This window comes from Carettochelys insculpta, chromosome 30 (assembly GCF_033958435.1).
Source record: "Carettochelys insculpta isolate YL-2023 chromosome 30, ASM3395843v1, whole genome shotgun sequence".
Lineage (NCBI taxonomy): Eukaryota > Metazoa > Chordata > Testudines > Carettochelyidae > Carettochelys > Carettochelys insculpta.
The window spans coordinates 515,989-536,318 of NC_134166.1; the positions used below are offsets into that span (position 1 = coordinate 515,989).

Sequence of the window (20,330 nt, forward strand, 5' to 3'; positions counted from 1 at the left end):
GTCATCTGTGATCCAAGAATGCAGAGCTGATGGCTGCCATGACTGCATTGCTGACAGTGAAGTGGTGGTTTTAGACTCAAGAGACCAGCACACACTGCTGGGATCACATTGTTTCGAAGTCCTGAGATGACCAGCAGTGGGTGCAGAACTTTCGCATGCGCAAGTCTGCCTTTATAGAACTTTGTGATGCACTGGTGCCTGCCCTGAAGAACAGCAACACCAAAATGAGGCAGGCTTTAATGGTAAAGAAGTGAGTGGCAATTGTACTGTGGTAGTTTGCAACCCCCCACAGTTACTGGTCAGTGGCAAATCACTTTGGGGTGGGCAGATCAACAGTGGGGTCCGTAGTGATGGAGGTGGCCCTTGCAATCTGTCGGCATCTCCTCAGGAAGGCTGTGACCCTGGAAGATGTACAGGCCATAGTGGATGGCTTTGCTGCCCAGGGGTTTCCTAACTGTGGTGGGTCAATAGATGTCATGCAAACCCCCATCATGGCCCCAGCCCACCTGACGTTGGAGTATATTAATTGAAAGGGGTACTTCTCCATGGGTCATGCAGGGGTTGGTAGATCACAAAGGTCATTTTATCAACATCAACATTGGCTGGTCAGGGAGGGTTCACGAGGCGCGCATATTCCGAAATTCAGGACTGTACCGAAATGGATGGGACTTTTTCCCCTGATCAGAAAATCAAGATTGACAATGTGAAGATGCCCATTGTTATATTGGGAGAGCCTGCTTATCTTCTGCTTCCTTGCCTGATGAAACCCTACACAGGAACCCTGGACCCAGCAAGGAATACTTTAATAACAGACTGAGCAGGTGCGGAAAGGTGGTGGAATGTGCCTTTGGATTTTTGAAAGCAAGGTTCAGATGTTTATTGACCCGTTTGAACGTTTCTGAAGCTAATCTTCCCACTGTTATTACAGCGTGCACTATTTTGCACAACATATGTGAATCAAGGCAGGAGACTTTCCCATCTATCTGGAATTCTGAAGCAGAAGCAGTAGGCAGGGCTTACTTGCAGCCATCTACACTGCTATCTGCCAGTAGCCATGCTCAGGCTGCAACAATAAGGGACACTTTAAAAAACAGCTTTGTGACTGATCTGTAATGCACAGGGTACCTATGTATGTCCCTGCCATAATGCTAATAAATCAACCGTGTTATAATGAATTAATGCTTTTCTTTGGTGGGAAGGGGTTAAGTTGCAGTAAATAGAACATGCTGTGCCTTCAGCGCCCCACCCCCAACCTGCTCAGTTCCCTCAGTTGCATGTCTACTGCAGATGAGAGAGTTTCACTGCCCAGCTTGTTAGCCCGAAACCGATAGAATTACAAAAATTACCAAATTTGTCAGAAGATGGGCTGGTCTGCAAGGCTCTACCCCCTCCGCCTCTATCATCAGTTAATGTGTAGTTATGACAAGGTAGTGGAGTAAAGATAATGGTGTTTTATATAACTATAATACAATACAGTAACAGAAAATAGGACTCCCTAGAGCGTACAAAATATACTGAATAATGGCTCGGTTGTTAGATCAATTAACCTTCGGAAGAAAATCACAAGGTAAGGATGGATTGGACAATACCATTTTCCCAGGCAACAGGAGAGTCCAGGAATTAGCCTTAAGGGATGTTCCAGGCTGAAGACAGGAGCTGTTAAGTGAAGACATGATCTTCTTCCCTCTTCTTTCTTCCGCTCTTGACTTGCCATCCTGTGTGTGGCATGCCTAAAGAAAATGACCTTCTGGGATGTGTGTGGGTGTGTGTATAAATTGTCTCTAACTTAAAAATAAAATAAAGTAAATATCAAAGTAGACTGACCTACGAGGCCTAGCAATCTTCAGCTTGCTGCCCTAGCTATCAGCCGGCCTCTCTCTCTAGCTCTCCCTGTCAGACTGGCCTAGGAGGCCTAGCAGCCTGCAGGTGTTGCCTTAGCTACCAGCCCTGACAGGGGGCCCTAGAGAATGCACCAGAGGAAGCTGCCACACTGAGGCAAAAGGCCCTGAAGGGCAGGCTCTGCCCCTTTATATATATGCTCTTGTCTCTGGGCAGATTAAAATTACTTCCCGCCCTAATTTTCATGCCTTAATGTCTCCACCTTGCTTGGGGAACGGAGACAAGCTCATGGCCATCTTTAAAAATGGAAACCACACACGGAATCCATTTTGAAACAGAATGCAAAATGGATGTCTATTTAAAGAAATTACACAAAGCTCTAACTTTCCAACTTAACTCTAACAAACTGTGCCTTCAGCAGCACTCACCCGCCCCCCACCCGCCCATTTTGATTTGTGTTCCCACTCCACACCACGCCTGCAGGACAAGAAATCATACCAAGCTCAAAGGAATGATTTTATTTTAAGGCAAGGATAGGTTTAAGTGACTGGAAAAGAAGCCTTCTCAAGGGTGCCTGAATAGCCTTTTGCAGTGGCCCTTCGGGCTAGAGCAGCAGGGTAGCCTTGCCATCCCTCCCTGTGTGCAGGGACCCCGACAACAGGGGATGGGTGACCTCTCTTCAGGGTACTCTGGCCAGCAGGTATCAGCTGATGCCCTGCTGGGTTGGGAGTACCTCTGCAGCTTCAGCCAGGAGCGCAAGACCTCCATCTGCTCAGTAATGGCCTTTACAAGCTTTGCCATGACCTCGGTCTGCTTTGCCGTGACCTCACTTTGCTTTGGTGTGGCCTCATTCATTTTTGACAATTGCTACTGCTGGATGTCAAGCATTTTTTCATTAAAGTTTACTTGACTCTGATGCCACTCATCTGTACTGTGACGCCACTGAGTCCTTTGTCAAGGTGTTGTGCTCTGCCTGAGTGTCTTCCATGTGCTGCAGGATCAGATCTTGTTTGTATTTCCTGCATGTGCTGGTTTTCTCTGCAACACTGGGCACTAGATCTGGAAAATGAAAGTCAGAACTAAGATACAGTTCACATTATGTGCTTTGAAGTGCAATGAATGGGCCTTCTGGCTGTGTCTGCATTACAAAAATAACTTTGAAGTTGCTTACTTCGAAGTACAACTTTGAAGTAAGCAACTTCGAAGCAGAGCATCTACACACAGCTTACTTCAAAGTAGGACACTACTCCATTCCCAGAAATGGAGTAAGGACTTCGAAGATGGGCTCCGTAGCTAACTTCCAAGTAAGGGAAAATGTGCGTAGACCCTCTGCTGCCTACGTGGATGTAGTGCCTAACTTCGCAGTTATTTACTAGTGTAGACACATCCTCTGTGTACGATCATTGAAAGTATACTTTTGAAGAACACATGGGTTATTAAGGATGGGACAGTAAGTGTGCATTTCACAATACGTCACTTGTAATCACTTATCTAGCACATTGCTTTGTGGATGTGATCAGTTATAAGCAATTGTCTTCTTTTGGTGGGAGTGGGAAGGTCTGCAAAACAGGGGCAGCCACCAGGTGTCCTGGCCCCAAGTGTCCAGTGGCAGTGACAAATGGATGGCTGTATGTGGGGCTTTGATGCACAATAAAAATAACATAAAGAAAAAATAATCCAAAGAAAGGCTGGATGTAAAGAGACATGGGAGGGGAAAAGCACAACAGAGGAATGCCCTATGTGGTGCAGGGGAATTCCTGAGAATTGAAAACAAATGGTGGGGGAAAAGGGACATGGGAGAGGAAACACCCAGCAGAGCCTGCATTGGAGAGTCTTGCAAAATCAAAAGAAATGCTGGGAAGAGGAGGATTAGGGGGGCAACGCCCAGCAGAGCCCAGCAGCAGCGTGACGCGGAGTGGGGGGGGTCATGAAAAATGAAAAGAAATACTGATTGGAAGGGAACATGCGGGGGGAACCTCACCCCTCCCCCCGAGCCTGCAAATCGCGTTGTGTGGTGGGGAACAGAGCACTCACCTGCTGCTGCGGGCCAATGTAAAGGGGCAAGAAGCGTGTTTAAAAAAAAAATGCAAATTCCCAGGCTTCTGCAGGTTGCCTGAGAAGACATCACCCTCTAAAACTAACAGATATGGAGAAAGAACAGCTACTCCTGCTGCATGACCAAAAGCCTGGAAAATTAGCTAAAATGCTGTGTGGTGCCATGACACCAGATCGCTATCTGATTGCCGGGTGTAGCAAGGTGTGCTACCATGGAAGCTGCAACAAGTAAGGCCTGCCCAATAATCTTGTGAAAAAAACACAAGTGTGCCTGGATGAGGCCTTCAAGGCGATCTCCGAAAAGAAGAAGCACTCCATCCCAAGAAACATTAACACGCTGTTCTGAGGGGCACAGAAGAACAGCTAGCAAACCTGTACCTATGCAAAATCCTATAGCTATACCAACCCCCAGCTCACTTCTTGGAGGCAGAATAAAGACTCACCCAAACTGCTTGCACCAGAGGGCTTGGGGACTTTTGTGGAGGGGAACGCTGTGAAGGGACCGGTTCCAGGTCAATGGTGAAGAGCTCTGGGCTGTCTGGAACAACTTCCCATGTCCCCTGCTCATTGCCCTCTTTCTCTGGGCCAGCCTGCTCCCCTGGGCTCACCCTGAACTCCACATCAGGGCCTCCACAAATGTCATAATTCAGTCAGGGCTCCACGGTGGGGTTGCTCCCCATAAGCATGTAGAGCTTTTGTACCAGCGGGTCCGTGGAGCCGCCCCTAACCACTGGTTGGCTTCCCAGACTTTTTAATAGGCCTGATGGAGTTCTTTAACTTTCACCCGGCGCTGCATAGAGTCCTGGGAGTAACCTTGAGAGGCCATCTCATGCGCCATCTGATCATAGATAGCCACGTTTCTCTTGGCCACCCGAAGTCTCTTTGCCACCAGTTGGTCTCCCCAAATGGCAATGAGATCCAGAATCTCCTGGTTGTTCTAAGCTAGGGCTCTCTTGCAAGCCTGAGAAGTGCTAGTCAAATTGTTACCCTGAGTGTTAATGACTGCCGTACAGGGCTACTGATAATTGCTAGCGATGTGGTTCGATGGCTACCGATGCGGTGCAGTGCAATGTCAAAGGGATTTTTTCATAATGGATGCCATTTTTATTTGCAGGACTAGGCTGTTAAATTCTAATTCCAATTTTGATTCAAATTCAAATTCAGTCTAGACTTCACAGGCTTACTTTGACCTTCTTCCTGCACACCTGACAGCAGTGCACAACCAAGCGGCCATACTTGGAGGATCACCACATAGCTTTGTGGGTAACATACGGGGAACTTCTGGAGGCTAACAAATTTGAATTCAGGACATGGTGCTTCCATACTAGCTTTGATTCAAGATTTTAAATTCAAAATAGACACTATACATTTCCCATAATGTCGATATTCTGTAATCGCATTATGGGTCAATAAATTGAGTTAATAGTATTACATGTGAAGAGTCACATTTTAATATCGAGCTAAAGCCTTGAAATTCAAATTTATTTCTTAATGTAGATGCAACCTTAGATTACTAGATCTGAAAGTCTATCATAGATACGCAGTTCCAGCTGCAACAACTGCAGAGCTGGAATCAATGTATCTAAGATCGATTTATCAGGCTGTCCTACCAGAATGAGGTTGATAGGAGAAATTTTAAGTCCTGTATCTTGACAAAGTCCTGGCTGGGATGATTTAGTTAGGGTTGATCCTGCTTTAGGCAGGGGGCTGTACTTGATGACCTCCTGAGGTCCCTTCCAGCCCTACGAGTCTATGATTGTATGACCTCTCTTACTCCTCGCAAGAATGAGGAGTACCAGGGTTGACTGTCAATCCCTGATGGTTCAATTTAGCACCTCCCCAGCAGGCACACTAAAGTGAACCCTGGAATATTGACCCTGGCCAGGTCAATCATCTGATAAATATAGACATACCCAGTTTGCCTTCTCGTTATGAATAAATCAGCTTCACTTTTGAAAGTACTTCAACTCGTGTATGCTAAGCACAGATCTTGTCTGCATAATTTAGGTTAACAGAGAGTTTACATTTTTAAATAATAATTTTAGTATTTTCCTGTTGTTACTAAGTCTAAACAATAACCTCCCTCCCCAATGCTCCTGATGCTCACAGCTTTCCAGCCATTCAGCAAAGTGGCAACAGAAAAAATGAGATTTTTTAAAAGAATGTATTTACATTTTCTAACTTTTAATCCCATGAAAAGGTCTTGTCTTCCTATTCAGTGTAACACATCCCCTGAATGATGCGTTTGCTGTTTACTCACCTTCTTTGGAATATTGCCATAGAGTCCACTGTTCATTCCAATTCAGGCGTGTATCACAGCATGAATGAAAGAATTAAAATGGAACATTGTACCACAAATGTTATTTGTCATCATTCCAGAAGCAGAACCAATCCATAATCTTCCTCTCCAGAATTAAAATTAAACATTCACCAATGGATAATTCGACAGGGATAAAAAACATGTAGGGGACGCTGCAAAAAAACAGATTGAACAATCCAGAGATTAGTGTAAGAGAATTCTGTAGCTTTCACTAGCCAATCGAGATGCTGGTGTTGAGCCTAATTCTCTTCTCCACAGTGTGGTGAAATTGCAGAGCAGCTACACTGACACAAAAGAATAGAGAAGCAGGACTGGCAAAAGCTGAAATTGCTATACCTGAATTAAGCCCACGTGCCCCTGTAAGAAGCACAGTGTAGCAGTAGAGCTGGTCAGGAAATGTTTTTCTGATCCTGGGAACATTTTTCAAAATCTTTAAATAAAAAAAAAAAAAGGCAAATTAATCAAAATGTTAAATTTCCATTTTGGTCTTTTAATTTAAAAAGACATTTGCATTATAATTAGTTTAAATTTTGAACCAAAGGTCTTTTAAGTCTATAACCATAAGTTTTAATTTTGAAAATATTAAAATGAGATATTTCAATAGTTTCTAAACCTTTTTTTTTTTAAAAAAAAAAAGTTTAAACTGAGAAATTCATTGGAACCAATCCTTTCCTGGGAACAATTTCTGTTTTGATAAATTGCCATTTTACAACAAAAATGCTGTGTCACACATTCCCAGAGGTTTTGTTGGCTCCACATCTTCACTTTGATGTGTAGACCTACAAAATTCTGTGTGATAGATACCTCATAGCATTGCACTTCTGAGAAGGGAACTGGAACGAAAATAATAACCAGGTTTGTGAAAGAGGACAGAAAGGCGATCCCAGTGTCATCAGAGATTTGGGAGAAAATGAGATCTTAAACAGATTTTACTTTCAGCTTGTGTCTCTTTGATTTTAGGATGATCTTTGCTGAATGTTCCCCAAACACTTGCCCTTGTGGTGAGCAATGTTGTAACCAGCGGATCCAGAGGCATGAATGGGTGCAGTGCCTGGAACGATTTCGTGCTGAGGAGAAAGGATGGGGTATTCGTACCAAAGAGCCCCTGAAAGCAGGACAGTTTATCATCGAATATTTGGGAGAAGTTGTTAGTGAACAAGAATTCAGGTAAAAACTTGTAATTATTGTTTCAAATGGCAAATTCACTAATTAGCTTTGAGAACACATTATCCCCTGTAGAAAATGAATTAGGTCTGAAGAGGGAAGGAAAGGGCAGTATTCTTCTATCCACTAGCACTAGTGAGAACCCCATAGAATTTATAGTTTTAATCAATGCATTTTTCTTCAGCTGAACTGAGAAAACTGATTAGTCTCTGCAACTCAGTGCCTGCAACAGCTGTTCTGTGAATTCCCAGTGCCACAGGTGAATATGAATTTGATACAGAAATAAGCTCTGTACAGGATTCCAATTGTACAAGACAGAATCAGCAGGCAGCATTGCACAGGAAAGGAGATGAGCCTTCACAGGCAGACGCAAAGGCAAAGAACAAGGTGCAATCGTTACTACCTGGTAAAAGGAAGAAATCCCTGGTCATGTTATCTACATGACAACTACTTTCACGGTTCAGTCAGAAAACAGATATCATGTTTGCCTGCTAAATGAGCTGCTGGCATGTCTGAACACATTTCTGAACTGCTACGGCAGAGTAGCTAGAATATAGCCCCAGGATATTTTGTCCAACTTCAGCAAACCAAGATGGAGAGAAGTGGTGATTTAGAAGAATATATATGAATGGTGCATATATACACATACATGCGATCAGACAGCCTTGTACTTGCACAGTCCTCTTCCCTATGTATGAGACCAAGATGAAATCTGTACTGTTAATTTGTAGAAGAAGAGGCAGCATAGCTGTGATGCTACACCCCTGTATTTTTATGGAAATATGTTTCTGAATATGAATATGCATAACTGAATATGCTTTGTGCAAAACAGGACAAGTAACCTATCATTCAAGAGCCTGTAATCACCTGAATGTGTATGTTCTGCCTGTGTGTATGAATCATTCTTGTATGTGAAGTTAGAACATGAAGTGAAACCTGTTTATTGATCTAAGTCTTCTAGTGAAAGCCATTTGTGGTACTTAAGGAACTTAATGGCCCAGTGATCAAAACAATGATCTATAAATGGTTTTTTTTTCCTGTAAGCCCAAATTATGATTGATCTTACACAAACACATGATCATACCACCTGTTGCTGTAATCTATCTTGAATTCTGTACTCTTCTGGAGCTGAGGAGGGGAGAATTGAACAAAGTTCCCTGCCCTGGGGAAATTCTACTTAAGGGATGGGGAGCAAAGACTGAGGGGTCTTCATCTGGCTTTTGAAAATGCCTTCCAACCGTAAGAGGATTCAAAAGAACACCTGGGGGAAAAACGACCGTCACGGGAGAAGTGGAGGAACATTATGGGGCCCAGATCAGAATAAAAGGTCAACTCTGGCTTGTGAAGAGTTACATCTGAGATAAGAACTAGGGTGATAAGTGTGATTTGTAACAACTTCTCTTAGTGGACTAGGCATAGTTTGTGTGTTTAGTTTTAGTTTAGTTTAGTAACTTAACTTTAATCTATCAGTCATCACTTGCAATCATGTAAATCCTATCTTTTATATTTAATAAAAACACTTCTGTTGGTTACCAAGCCCAGTCCAAATAATTATAACAGGGGGTAAGGGGGCAAGAGGTAGCCACAGCTGTGCATACCTCTCTTTCATTGCTAAAGAGAGACGACCTTATGAGCTTCCTCTGTGTAAGACTCTTATACAGAGTCAGATGGATTTATCTGGGGTTTTAGTCCCTATTAAGGGTTGTTCTCTCAAGTCCCTGTAGCTGTCTTGCTCCAAAAGTATCTGTTACTTTGAGACTGTAACCCCAACTCTGTGCCTTTGCTGGGGGAAACCAGAGCATCTCTCCCAAAAGAACTGTGTGGTGGGGCATCCCAATAGCAGATAGACAGACTCAGTGATACCATTAGCACCTTGGGTGACAGTCTTAAGGGAATCTCTATGAGCTAGCCTGTCATACTGGTCTGGAGAAAACAGCTCCAAAATTCTAATTCCAACTTGGTCAGTGACTTTGGTCAAGTCATTGCCCTTGTCTGTGCTTCAGTTACTTCAACTGTAAAAACAGATGACAGTGCTTATTTTCTGTCTCTGGTCGTCAATGTCACATGTTACAATTATGTCTCTGATGCCATCTCTCAGAATTTCTGCATATTCAGTTTCCATATTATGTATCTGCTTTGCATTGACAATTGGAATCACAAGAACTTTCCTATGTTGCTATCTAGGAACCGGATGATTGAACAGTACCATAATCACAGTGATCATTATTGCCTCAACCTAGACAGTGGGATGGTGATTGACAGCTATCGCATGGGCAATGAAGCTCGATTTATCAATCACAGCTGTAATCCTAATTGTGAGATGCAGAAATGGTAAGAAACAAATAGTGTACTGCTATACTTATGGTTAAAATTTAGGTAGGTTGAGCATCTTAAAGAAACTAATATTGAAATAGGAAAGAGGCAATTTAGGCAGAAATTGAAACATCAGAATGTTGGCAAAGCGTTTTCACGTGTGCAAGACTTGCGCCATGTTGCTGCAGGTAAATAACACATCTGAGGAAGGCTACTGTCCTGCAAGGATGTAAATGGTCTGTTCTGGTAGAAGTTCCTACATTATGTATATCGTATTATTACAGTATTATAAATCATAAGACTAGAGGGTGCAGTGAGATAATCCACACGCTCTTCCTCTCTAACAGCAGAAATACATTTGTGAGTTAGGATAATAGTGATAGATTCCGATTATTTCATCAGCTGTGGGTATTCTCTACTTAGAAAAGACCCTAATGTTAAGATAGTAAGAACTGTGGCAGGTAGGGATTGAATAGTAACAGAGAGAAAGCCGTGCTAGTCTGTATACTATCAAAACAAAAAAGCAGTCCAGTAGCACATTAAAGACTAACAAAATAATGTATTAGGTGATGAGCTTTCGTGGGACAGACCCACTTCTTCAAATCATAGCCATACCGGAACAGACTCAATATTTAAAGCACAGGGAACCAAAGATAGTAATCAAGGTTGACAAATCAGAAAAATATTATCAAGGTGAGCAAATCAGAGAGTAGAGGGGCAGAAGTGGGGAGGGGAAGTCAAGAATTAGATTAAGCCAAGTATGCAAAAGAGCCCTTATAATGACCTAGAAAATTTGTGAAAGATGTGAATTTTCTAGGTCATTATAGGGGCTCTTTTGCATACTTGGCTTAATCTAATTCTTGACTGTCCCCTCCCTCTTCTGCCCCTCTGCTCTCTGATTTGCTCACCTTGATAATACTTTTCTGATTTGTCAACCTTGATTACTATTTTTGGTTCTCTGTGCCTTAAATATTGAGTCTGTTCTTGTATGGCTATGGTCTGAAGAAGTGGGTCTGTCCCATGAAAGCTCATCACCTAATACATTTTTCTGTTAGTTTTTAAAGTGCTACTGGACTGCTTTTTTGTTTAGGTAGGCATTGAGTGTAGTAGCAGAGATTTGAGAGGGTGACTTTACACTGGAATGTTGGGTGACCATAATAGGCTTTATAATAAGAAGAGCATGGTGTGGGAGCTTACTATACTATACTTGACCCTATAATGTGAGGTCAAGTGGTAGTTACTGCTTGAGAATGACGCACTGAAAATAAGTGCTTGGGATGGTTCTTCAGTTTGTGATTTGTGGCTCCTGTCACTTTTGAAATCACAATTTCCTGCTCTTTGTAAGTGAAGTATACATTTAATTTTCCTTGGAAGGCTGTGAAGGTAGTGGGATGAGCAGGAGGGAATGGTAAAAATGTTTGTAGGAACGTTTGATTCAAAGCCCAGGGAAAGTGCGGCTTCCCACCTGTGAATATTTTCACTGTGTGGACAAGCGTAATTCCCCTACACACATACACCTCTTGTGGCCACCACCTACAGATGGTGCTTCCCCATATGATGATAAAACCAGGTAATTTTCATTGTATTTTCTCTACAGGTCTGTTAATGGTGTGTACCGAATTGGGCTGTATGCACTTAAGGACATGCCTGCTGGTACAGAACTGACTTATGACTACAATTTTCACTCATTTAATGTTGAAAAACAGGTGAGTCTCACACTACTAAACCTAGGGTCAGAGAGGTAGCCGTGTTAGTCCGTAGCTTCACAAAATAAAAAAACTAAAAAACAAAACAAAACAAAACAAAATGAGCAGTCCAGTAGCACCATAAAGGCTAACAATTTTATTTATTAGATAACGAGCTTTCGTGGGTAAGAACTGAATTGGGTCTTAGTGCAGAAGCTCATCACTTAATAAATAAAATTGTTAGCCTTTAAGGTGCTACAGGATAACTAAACTTAGATGAGTCTCACAAAAGGCAAATAATTCTGTTCGTTTTAGGGGTTATTAGCAAAGCAATGCTGTGCTCTATGTGAGTGTGCTGGTATTTGGTATGGTGGATGGATTTTTTCCATTGCTATGATTTTATTAACGTAATATTTCTATTTTCTTCAAAGCAACTGTGCAAGTGCGGGTTTGACAAATGCAGAGGGATAATTGGAGGCAAAAGTCAGCGAATGAATGGACTCTCAGGCAAAACCACCCAACCAGTCACCACACACAGAAGGCCTGGACGATCAAAAGAGAAGAGAAAATCAAAGCACAAACTGAAGAAAGGGGTAAGACTAAAGCCAACTCTTCTCACATAAACAAGTTATTGAGGAGGCAATCTATTTCAACCAGACCAAGGTGAAGTATGTAGGAAACTGCAGAAGTGATGTTCAGAGATTCTTCTCAAATGAGCTGCCTTACCATTTGTCCTTCATTTCTCTCACCAGAATTAATTATTTTACAGAGGGGCCACATACCTGAAGAACCTAGTGAAAGTGTGAACACGCCAACCAGGCTCACCCCTCAGCTTCAGATGAAACCCATGTCCAATAGAGAACGGTAAGGAAGAATTTCAATGTTGTTTATCTCCCCAGCAATACAGAGTTGCTGTAAATCAAATGAACCTTTTCTCCATAAAATAAGTTGAGGAAAAAGGGATACTGGGATCTTTGTTAAGTAAATTGTTAGGTATTAGGATCTGTTGTGGATCAGATAGAATCTGTTGTCCTCAGTCTGAAATAGTGGCATTAGTATTATTAGCACAGCCTTTCCAATCTCTGCTTTAAGATGGGTCATTACTAGTGGGGTAGAGAATGCACACTATGCATCTGTGTTCACATTACTCTTGGGTGATGTGTTACAGGCTGCGCCTCCCGTTTCCAGCATTCTTGGGACCTGACAGGTCCTGAACAAAAGAATTTGCTGGATAAGGGAAGGTGGACTCTGGTCCCACAAGGCTCCAGCCACCCCCTGCTGCCTCCCACCCTGTTCCACAGAGCAGGTGGGAGCTCGGGCTCCTGGCCCTGTCGGATAGATGGAGATTCTGGCTCCCGAACCCTCAGGCAGGCAGGGGCTCTAGCTTCCAACCCCCTGGGACAGGCAGAGGCTCCAACTCTTGACCCAACTGGGCAGGCAAGGGCTTCAGCACTGGTCCCGCAGCAGCCTCCCTGCTGCTGTGGAGTAGGCAGAGGCTCTGGCTGCTGACCCTATGGAAGCATCCCAACACCACTGCTGCGGGACATGCGGGAGGCTCAAGTTCCTGGTGCCACGGGGCAGGCTGGGGCTCCAGTTTCAGCCTCACAAGACAAGCAAGGGCTTCAAGTCCAGCTCTGCTACAGTCTCCCAACCCCTGCCACTGCAGGGCAATCAGGAGATCCAGCTCCCAGTCTGGCTGGGGCTCCCGCATCTGCCCACTACTCTCATCTGGCAACATTCATTGTCCTATCAGATGACAGATAATGTTGCTAGATGAGAGAGTACTGGATTTGAGAGGTGCAACCTGTAGTATCCTGTTCCTGGAATCAGGCACACCAGTTACCGCCCAGTGTAGAATTCTTCAGCCTGCTCTCTGCTTCTGTTTTGGCAGGAAATCTGCTATTAGTGAAGCAAAACTAGTCAACATCAAGGACTGATTTGAGTGAAGGCAACCACACAGAGGTTCTTCCTGTGCAGCTAACAATATTCATTGTATTAGGTTGGCTAGCAATGAGTACAGGTTGAACCTCTCTAGTCCAGCACCCTGAGGACCTGACTGGTGCTGTATGAGCAAATTGGGTGGACCGTGGGAGGTCAATATTGTCTAGCAGCATCACCAACAATTCCACTGCTTACTGAGCATTTAGGGATAAATTACAGCTAAATAACAGCACAGAATGCTAAAAGTCAGGACTGGTGGCTGTAAACAGACTTTATGGGACCACAGGAAACTTGGTCACATCCATGATAAGTGGTTGTCTGGCTAATTAAAATCATGCCAAACTGTGGATGTTGCCAGACAAGAACATGCTGGACTAGAGAGGTTCAACCTGTAGAATAGGTAGGCAACAGTTTGGGCTGATTAATTTATTAAGATCTCTTTAGAAAGGAAAATAGTTGGGGAGAGAATTTTTTTTATATAGTGTATTCTGAAAGTGGGAAGAAGTACGCCACGCAATCAAGTGCCATACTTTAGCCCTGCCCACCAATACAGGGTGCAAGGGTGGAGCTGTCAGGACACAGTAACCATCAGGCTGAGGATGTAAGGATCCATAGACAAGAACCCGAGATGTGTGATTTTCATACGGTGCCACCAGGGGGCCATTCATTGCCATGGAAAGGGAACACTGTGAAGAGTATGCACCCCAGGTGATACTGCCCAAGGGACCCAGCCAGTGTTCCCTGTAAGCTGTGTGCTTGTGAGAGCTTCAAATGCCACCCACTTGATTAGCAGAGCGCCCGCAACTGGTTTAGTTTCTACTGGTGGTGCACATTTGCACATGACTTGGTTCACATAAAAATTTATTCCACTAATGGATGGAAAAAATATGCATATGCATGGAAAAGATTATTATTTAACCCTGGATGCTGCCTTAGGGGAGCTGTCTGGGCAGTCTCACAGACTTTGGCCCTAACTGCAGTTTCTGACCTTACCTCAGCTTTTGGTGTCTGATCTCAGCATGACTCTGGCCCTTGTGTCCTGACTCCATCTTGGTACTGCCTCTGACCTCCAGACTCTGACTCCAGCTTGACTATGACCCTGACTTCTGCCTGTTAATATCTGTCGTCTCTGACCCGGGCCTGACTTTGATTCTGACTCTTGCTTACTGTACTCTAAAGAATCCCCTGACACTTGTTCACATCCCTGACATGTGGACCTCAGCCCATCTGTGACCACTAAGCAAGATGCCTACGCCCCAGTCCCTTAGAGTTTGCTCAAATCCACTTTCTGGTTCCCACAGTGGACCAACAGGGTCAACTTAAAGTCAGCCACCCACTCCTTCAGGCAGCCCACATAAATAACAGAGCTACAAACATGGTGTGATCATATCTATTAGACCTTTTGGGTAGTCTGAAGATGCAAGCTGCAACAAAGCTGTAGCCCCTAATAAAAGAAAAGGAAAATAATGGCGCCTTGTTGGCTGTTTCTTTCCTAAAGTTATCAAAAGGTAAATACCAGTAAATACACAGCCTGTGCAAATTATGCTGCTGAAAATCAAAGCTGTAAAATGTAAATAACCTTCCTTTTCGTGGAAGGAATGTGACTGAAAATAATGAAACATGCTTCACAACTTCCAGAGATTCCCTGTCATGAGTGGGGGACACAACGGAAGAGAGCCTTTCCTCATGCTGGTACTCCCTACCGAAAAGCTAGAAGTCTGTCTTTAACGTAGTCCCTCTAAAAGAAGCCAAGCTATCAGGGTTCACAAGGCAAGAGAATGGAGTAAATGATGCATGACTCATGTAAAGAATTAAAGGAAGATATTATAATTTATGTCAGTCATCTCAGGTTTGTAGAAGATAGATCCTATCAAGTTAAGCTTACTCTTATAAAAAAAAAAGTATACAAGTTTGGCTGATAAATTTGATATTGTTGATGCAATAGAGTTTTGTGAAGCATTTAACGTGGTACTACATGACATTTTGTTTAAAGAATAGAAAGCTATAAAATAAACATGGCATACATTAAATTGATTAAAAAACAGCTGTAATTGTAAGTGAGTGCAGTGACTGAACAGGTGTGTTTGTAGTTGCATCTTGTAGGAACCGATTCTTAATCTTGTGGCTTTTAATCTTTGTTAATCACTGGGGAAAAAATGTAGTCATCACTGATGAAGTTTTCAGATGACACAAAAGTTAAAGTAGTGCTGTATACCATGAAGTGGTTATTCCAACACTACCGTGCTCGTGTGAAACCTGGACAGCATACAAGCATCATTTGAAGGCACTTGAATAATATCAGCGCTGCCTCGGGAGAATCCTAGGTATCTCTTGGGAGGATAGGCTTACGAACACTAGCATCCTGGAAAAGTCAAGCATGACCATCACTAAAGCCATTATTCACTAACAACTTCATTGAGCTGGTCACATGGTCAGGATGTCTGATTAGTGCCTACAAAAACAGATTCTTCCTCGAGTGTCCCCGTGAGTGCTCCACAATAGGTGTCGGGCTCACCCTGGCGCCGCAGATCGGATCTTTCCAGCAGTTTCTGCTGGACCGCGCATGCGCCAGCGCGTGCCGCTCCCCTGCGCGCTCCCGGCCACGTGCGCGATCTGGTCCCCGCCAGTTCCTTGTTAACCGCCATCAGCTGCAGACGGAATCTGCTCAGGCTGCTGCCAGAGTCAGCGTATTTAGAGGGTTTTTTTCAGAGTTTTAGAGTTCTCTTTCAGAGTTCTTAGTTAAATTGTTTGTTTCTTTATTGCAAAAAAAAAATATATATATATATATATATATATATATATATATATATATATATATATATATATATATATATATATATATATAAGTAGAAAGTCTTAGAAACGAGAGGAGGAGCGGAGGCACCCCGGGGACGTGAAGGCCAGTAGGCCTCCTGCTGTGGCAGGCTGGAGTCCGTGAGAGGGGAACAGGCACAGAGAAGGTGCTAAGTACCCTATTAACAGCTCAAAGACTCACCGCAATGTCCTCTTCAGGATTCAAGAAGTGTGAGTCCTGCCGCGAAGCTATGCCAGCCTCTGATGGGCACAGTCAATGTATCAGATGCCTGGGGGAATCACACGTCACCCAGAAATGCTCCTTCTGTGCAAAGCTCACGGCCAGAGCCAGAAAGGACAGAGAAATGTGGCTGAAAATGCTGCTGTTTGATAAGGCCCTCCAGCCAGACGTGCCGGAGAGGCCTCAACCAGAGGGACCCACAGGGATCCATAAAAGGAAGGCGGTGTCCCTCACCCCCTCATTGCAAAAACAGAGGAAGCTCTCTCCAGCCCGATCCCTGCCGGCGGTCACAGCAAGCGGGATGAGCGTAGCTCATAGCCCCCAGCCGCAGTCACAAGCGAGCGGCAGCGCAGCAGCGCACGTGGCAGAGGCTGAGCCTCTGATTACTAAATAGCCGGCCCGCGCATTCAGAGCGGCGGCCAGGCAAGAGCCAGAATCGGCGGCACCGCCGCAAGCGGCACAGACCCCCGCAGCACCAACAGTTCAGGGCCAACAGGCACATAGCCTGCAGGCACCGGAGGAGACCACCCGCGCGGCACCGCAGATGAGCGTGCCGAGCATGGTGCCGACAGTGGGGCCAAGATCCCCAGCACGGACAGGGGCGGAGCCAGCCCCGCAGGGAAAGGGAAAGGCAGCAGCGAAAACCCAGCACCGCAGCCCTTCTCTGGACAGGGCTGCAGGGCTGCTCTCAACAAGTCCTCCCCTTATGCTGCGTACACCAACCAGGAGACATGGGTCTCCCCCAGCCTACCCAGAACCTCCTTCCCCGTTCCTCCAACCAGCCTCACCATGGCTCGGGCCACCCTCGCCCTTTCTGGGATTTGACCCTCTGGAGTACTACCATAAACCAGTTTCACCATTGTCTCAATCGTCCAGACAATCTCGCTCCCCCAGACATCGGGAGTATACACCTCGGGAGTGGTCCAGGTCTCCATCCCAGGAACCGTGCCCATGCTGCCACAGTCGTCCTTATCACGCCGGGCATAGACACCACAGGCATACACCAGGGGCAGGTCCCCCTCGACCGCCCAGTACCCCCGTGGGCACTCATGGACGGGGACGGAAACACAGCTGTCTCAAGGGGGGCTGATTCTGGAACCCCGAGATTTTCCCTGGCAAGCCTCTAGTGAGAGGGTGTACCACTGACAGCAGGACCCTGAGAGTTCAAGGGAGGTCTACCCTAGTGGTTCCTCCTTGTCCTCCCCCGACGAGGCTATGGCCCCTGGGGATGTTGCCCCCCCCGGACGACCTCAAACAGTTTCAGGAGCTGTTTAAAAGGGTGGCTTTCACGCAGGGCATCCAAACAGCAGAGGTGCAGGAGAAGCACCACAAGCTCCTCAAAAACCTGAGGCCTCCGGCCTCGTCCAAAATCGCTATCCCGCTCGACGAAGCAATCATGGAGTCTGCTACCACCATATGGCAGACCCCGGCTTCCGCTCCACCTATAAACAAGAGAGCGGATAAGAAATACTTCGTCCCGCCGAAGGGCATGGAGTTCCTGTTTAGTCACCCACAACCAAATTCTCTGGTGGTAGAATCGTCTCAACAGAGATCGAAGACTTCCCATTACAAAGCAGGGGGAACGGACAGAGATGCCAAGAAGCTAGAGCTATTTGGCAGAAAGGTATACTCCCCCTTCACCCTGCTGCTGAGAATGGCAAATTATGCAGCACATCTAACGAACCACAATTTCGACAGTTACTCCAGGCTTACTTCTCTCATGGATTCACTTCCAGAAGATAAGAAGCCGGTGCTGAAGGCCATCGTGCAAGAGGGCTATGCAGCCTCAAGGACAGGAGTCCAGATCGCCCTGGACGTAGCGAACACGGTGGCACGCTCAATGGCTACGGCAGTGGTCATGCACAGGGAATCCTGGCTCCAGACATCGGGTATCCTGAGGGATCTGCAGGCAAAAATTGTCGATCTCCCTTTCGACACGCAGAAGTTGTTTGCAGAGTCAACTGATTCAGTCCTTCATTTCAGTAAAGACTCAAGAGTTACACTCAGAACCCTGGGTATTTATACCCCTCCATACAGAAAGAAAAAGTATTACCCTCAACAAAGGCGATACCCATACCAGCCTCAGCGTGCTCAGTACCAACGGGGCTACGACCAAGGGCGGCACCAACAGCAACAACAGTATAGAACTCCCAGGCAACGTTCCCAACAAGGCCGTGCATCCTCGGGGCAGGCCCAAAGGCAACAAGTTTGACAGACAGATCGAGAGCTGCATTATTACTACCATCGCGCAATGTCATCCACAACTAATGTTCCATCATCGCCTCCGACCGTTCCACTCACAATGGCAAAAGATCACCACAGACAAGTGGGTACTAGAGATCATAGCCACGGGTTACATGATGCCCTTTCAGTCGCTCCCACCGCCAAGACCTCCGCCCAGGCCTCATCTCAGGGATGCCTCCCATGAGGTGAAACTCAAGCATGAGGTGGACCACCTGGTGTTTATGGGGCGGTCGAAAGAGTGCTGGAGCGACTTCAAGGGAAAGGGTTTTATTCACGATACTTCCTCACAGAGAGGAAAACAGGAGGCTGGAGGCCCATCTTAGATCTTCGAGGCCTCAACCGGTACTTGCGCAAACAATGCTTTCGGAGGATCACAGTCACCTCTATACTCACAGCACTGGACGATGGAGATTGGTTTGCAGCCCTCAACTTACAAGATGCGTATTTTTATATAACAATCCACCCGGCTCACAGACGTTTTCTCTGGTTTATGGTCGGCAAAGAACATTTCCAATACAAGGTTCTGCTGTTCGGCCTCTCCTCGGCCCCCAGAGTCTTTACCAAGACCCTGGCAGTGGTGTCAGCCTACCTGCACAGACAGGGGGTATTTATATTCCCATATCTGGACGACTGCCTACTGAAAGGGGCCTCGAAAGAGGAGGTACTATGCATGATACGCGTAACAGCAAACACATTTTCTTTGCATGGCCTGGTCATCAACCTTGCGAAATCAAAGATCGACCCCACACAGGACATAGAGTTCATAGGGACACGCATAAATTCTATCACAGCAAGAGTTTATCTACCTGACGCTCACTTTCGCACTATCAGTTCCCTGGTACACACGGTGCTCATCCACAAGGTCCTGCAGAAAGCCAGGAGGGAGAGAGCCCGCATGATCCTAGTGGTCCCCACATGGGATCGACAGCAATGGTTCCCCTTGCTTCTCCGCATGTCGGATCGTCCACCGCTTCCCCTTCTGGTAGCGCCGGACCTGCTCACGCAGGCCCAGGGGTCCATAGTGCATCCTCACCCCCGAGGCCTGCACCTACAAGCATGGTTAATCCATGGCTCAGCTCCCTAGAAAGTACATGTACGGAGGGAGTGCAACAAGTCCTGGAAAGCAGCCGAAGGATCTCCACCAGGAAGACCTACAAACAGAAATGGACTCGATTCACTGCATGGTGTTCCACCAAGCAGTTAGATCCCCTTGAAGTGCCTATACCTGTCATACTAGAATACTTACTGGACCTCAAGAGAGGCGGGCTCTCCCTCTCCTTGTTGAAGGTCCATCTCGCCGCTATATCGGCTTTTCGGCATGAAGAGGGAGGGCCCACGGTGTTTGCCCATCCTATTGTTACCAGGTTGCCGAAGGGGCTGGTAAACCTGTACCCCCCTTGGAAACTGCTTCCACCATCGTGGAGCTTGGACCTGGTGCTCAGTGCGCTAACGGGACCACCCTTTGAACCCTTAGCCACGGTTTCCCTCCATCTCCTTACGATAAAGACAACCTTCCTTCTTGCAATCACGTCAGCTCGCAGGGTCAGTAAGCTCGCAGCAGTTATGGCAACGCCACCCTGCACAGTATTCGCGAAGGAGGTGGTAACCTTACGGCTGCACCCAGCCTTTGTTCCGAAAGTTTCTTCAGAGTTCCATCTTAACGAACCTATAGTTTTACCCTCATTTTACCCGAAGCCTCATAGCTCCAACAAGGAGGCACGCCTGCACCTCCTGG

General features: G+C 45.6%; 1 protein-coding gene across 6 annotated transcripts in view; it reads left to right on the forward strand.

Moving 5' to 3' along the window:
* Positions 1 to 20,330, forward strand: part of ASH1L (ASH1 like histone lysine methyltransferase) — a 258,896-nt gene that overhangs the window by 195,256 nt on the left and 43,310 nt on the right. For all 6 annotated transcript variants that reach the window (XR_012642903.1, XM_074981321.1, XM_074981326.1 and 3 more), the window contains 5 exons: positions 7,175 to 7,381; positions 9,563 to 9,709; positions 11,289 to 11,397; positions 11,808 to 11,969; positions 12,146 to 12,240. Coding sequence is in view for 5 of the 6 variants with exons in the window: in XM_074981321.1 (XP_074837422.1) it covers positions 7,175 to 7,381; positions 9,563 to 9,709; positions 11,289 to 11,397; positions 11,808 to 11,969; positions 12,146 to 12,240 (720 nt within the window). In the remaining variant the exon portion in view is untranslated. The remainder of the gene's footprint in view (positions 1 to 7,174; positions 7,382 to 9,562; positions 9,710 to 11,288; positions 11,398 to 11,807; positions 11,970 to 12,145; positions 12,241 to 20,330) is intronic.